Genomic DNA, 1635 nt, shown 5'->3' with positions numbered 1-1635 from the left:
AAGATCGCTTCACTGAACAACCTGCGTCCGATGTCCGCTCGGCGCCTGCTGACGCTCGGTCGCCCGCGCCCGGTGGCGCCGTCTGTCGGCAGGAAGGTGAACAAGTCGTACCGCGGCCGCTCCTGCCCGGTGATCGTGCACTGCAGCGACGGCTGCGGCCGCACCGGCACCTACTGCCTCATCGACATGGTGCTCAACCGCATGTCGAAGGGCGCCAAGGAGATCGACATCGCCGCCTCGCTGGAGCACATCCGCGACCAGCGCGCCGACATGGTGCGCACGCGCGGCCAGTTCGAGTTCGTGCTGATGGCGGTGGCCGAGGAGGTGCACGCCATTCTGAAGGCGCTGCCGCAGTGAGCGGCGCGGCGCCGCATCCGCCGCCGCCCTCCCAGTATTACGTCAGACGTCGCTGTTTGTGTGTCGTTGGTGTTTGCGTCTATTGGTGTTCAGTGTTGGCTGTTCAGGGAGTGTGAGAAGCGCGGGCGGGGCCGGGCGATCGCGCAGGGCCGGCCCGGAGTGGCTCGGCCGTGGAGGGGACCCGTCTCGCCGGGGTAGCCGGGACAGCCAGCCAGCGGCTGGTAACCCGGCGCTTCTCAACCGCCGTGCGATGGGCAAGGCGTCACCAAATGCTCCATGACTGGCCAAAGAAGCGGACAGAGTGCAAAACCGTACTGCGGAGCTTGCTTGCGTCGGGGTTACAGAAACCCCCCAAGCGGGAAGACGAGTGCACAACTGACTCGCACGGGTGTCAGTGCCCCCCACCCCCGCATAGTTCGACCCGCACACCCGCCAGCTGTTGCCCTCCGCAGGCCGACCCGCCCAACCCGATCCCTGGTCCCAGCTCAGAAGGCCGCACCTGGAGCAAATCAATCGAAGGCCAGACCTGCCCTGTCGATGTCGCAACTGGAGAAAACCAAAAAACGCGAAAGGCTTGATGCGGCGCAGAGCTTGGAGTGTGGTCCCCCGGGAGTCGGCGCTGTGCCCGACCGCCCGTCATCGGTTGGAAGCCCCTCCTCCTTAGAAGCCATTTTGGACCCAGCCTCCCAAAACGGTTTCTTCCTTTTCCATTCGATGACGGCGCGCTCCGCCGCGGCGTCGGATCCCGGCCGCGATGTCATGTCGACCGCAGCGCCGCCACCAGCGGAAATCAAGAACTAACACTTGCTTTCCGCTACCGGTGGCGCGTGCTTTCCGCAGAAAACGTTACAAAAAAGGAGTTCGTGTTAATAGGTGGACTAGGATAGAAGTTGCCTGTTAATGTAAGATGTTTATTCTGGTTGTCTCTCGCCAAGATAAACTATTTTTGTGATCCATGTCGCGGTCCTTGGGCGCCCGGTAAGTAGGCATCAAATAGACAAACATTTCGTTGTACGTGGCGTTTTACTTCCGCGCTGGCGTCCGAGAAGTTGTCAACAGCGAAACATTTTTGGCAGCCATTGGCACATTGTGGAATTTCCACACGGAAGGAAGAAATACACGATTCGTCTATGCTGGACTTTACCCGAGTATGTTGCCTGCTGGCGTCGAGGAACGGCAGTTCACCGGCCGCAAACGCCTTGCATTAGTTGGCCAGTCCGCCACGGGGATCTGGAGAACGGCACAGGACGTCACGCAGTGCAAAATGTTCATAAATCC

The 1635-nt window shown here is 60.9% G+C and overlaps 1 protein-coding gene across 1 annotated transcript in view; it reads left to right on the top strand.

The window, feature by feature from the left end:
- Positions 1 to 1371, top strand: part of IA-2 (tyrosine phosphatase IA-2) — a gene marked incomplete in the record, with an annotated part of 128911 nt that extends 127540 nt beyond the window's left edge. The window contains 1 exon segment of the mRNA XM_037212632.1: positions 93 to 1371. Coding sequence (XP_037068527.1) covers positions 93 to 357 — 265 coding nt within the window.
- Positions 1372 to 1635: the final 264 nt, after the last annotated feature.

Source organism: Pollicipes pollicipes, unplaced genomic scaffold, assembly GCF_011947565.3.
Source record: "Pollicipes pollicipes isolate AB1234 unplaced genomic scaffold, Ppol_2.1 Scaffold_3087;HRSCAF=3621_pilon_pilon_pilon, whole genome shotgun sequence".
In the NCBI taxonomy this organism is placed as follows: Eukaryota; Metazoa; Arthropoda; class Thecostraca; order Pollicipedomorpha; family Pollicipedidae; genus Pollicipes; species Pollicipes pollicipes.
The sequence above is the reverse complement of the archived record's forward strand: the minus strand, read 5'-3'. Positions and strand labels throughout refer to the sequence as shown.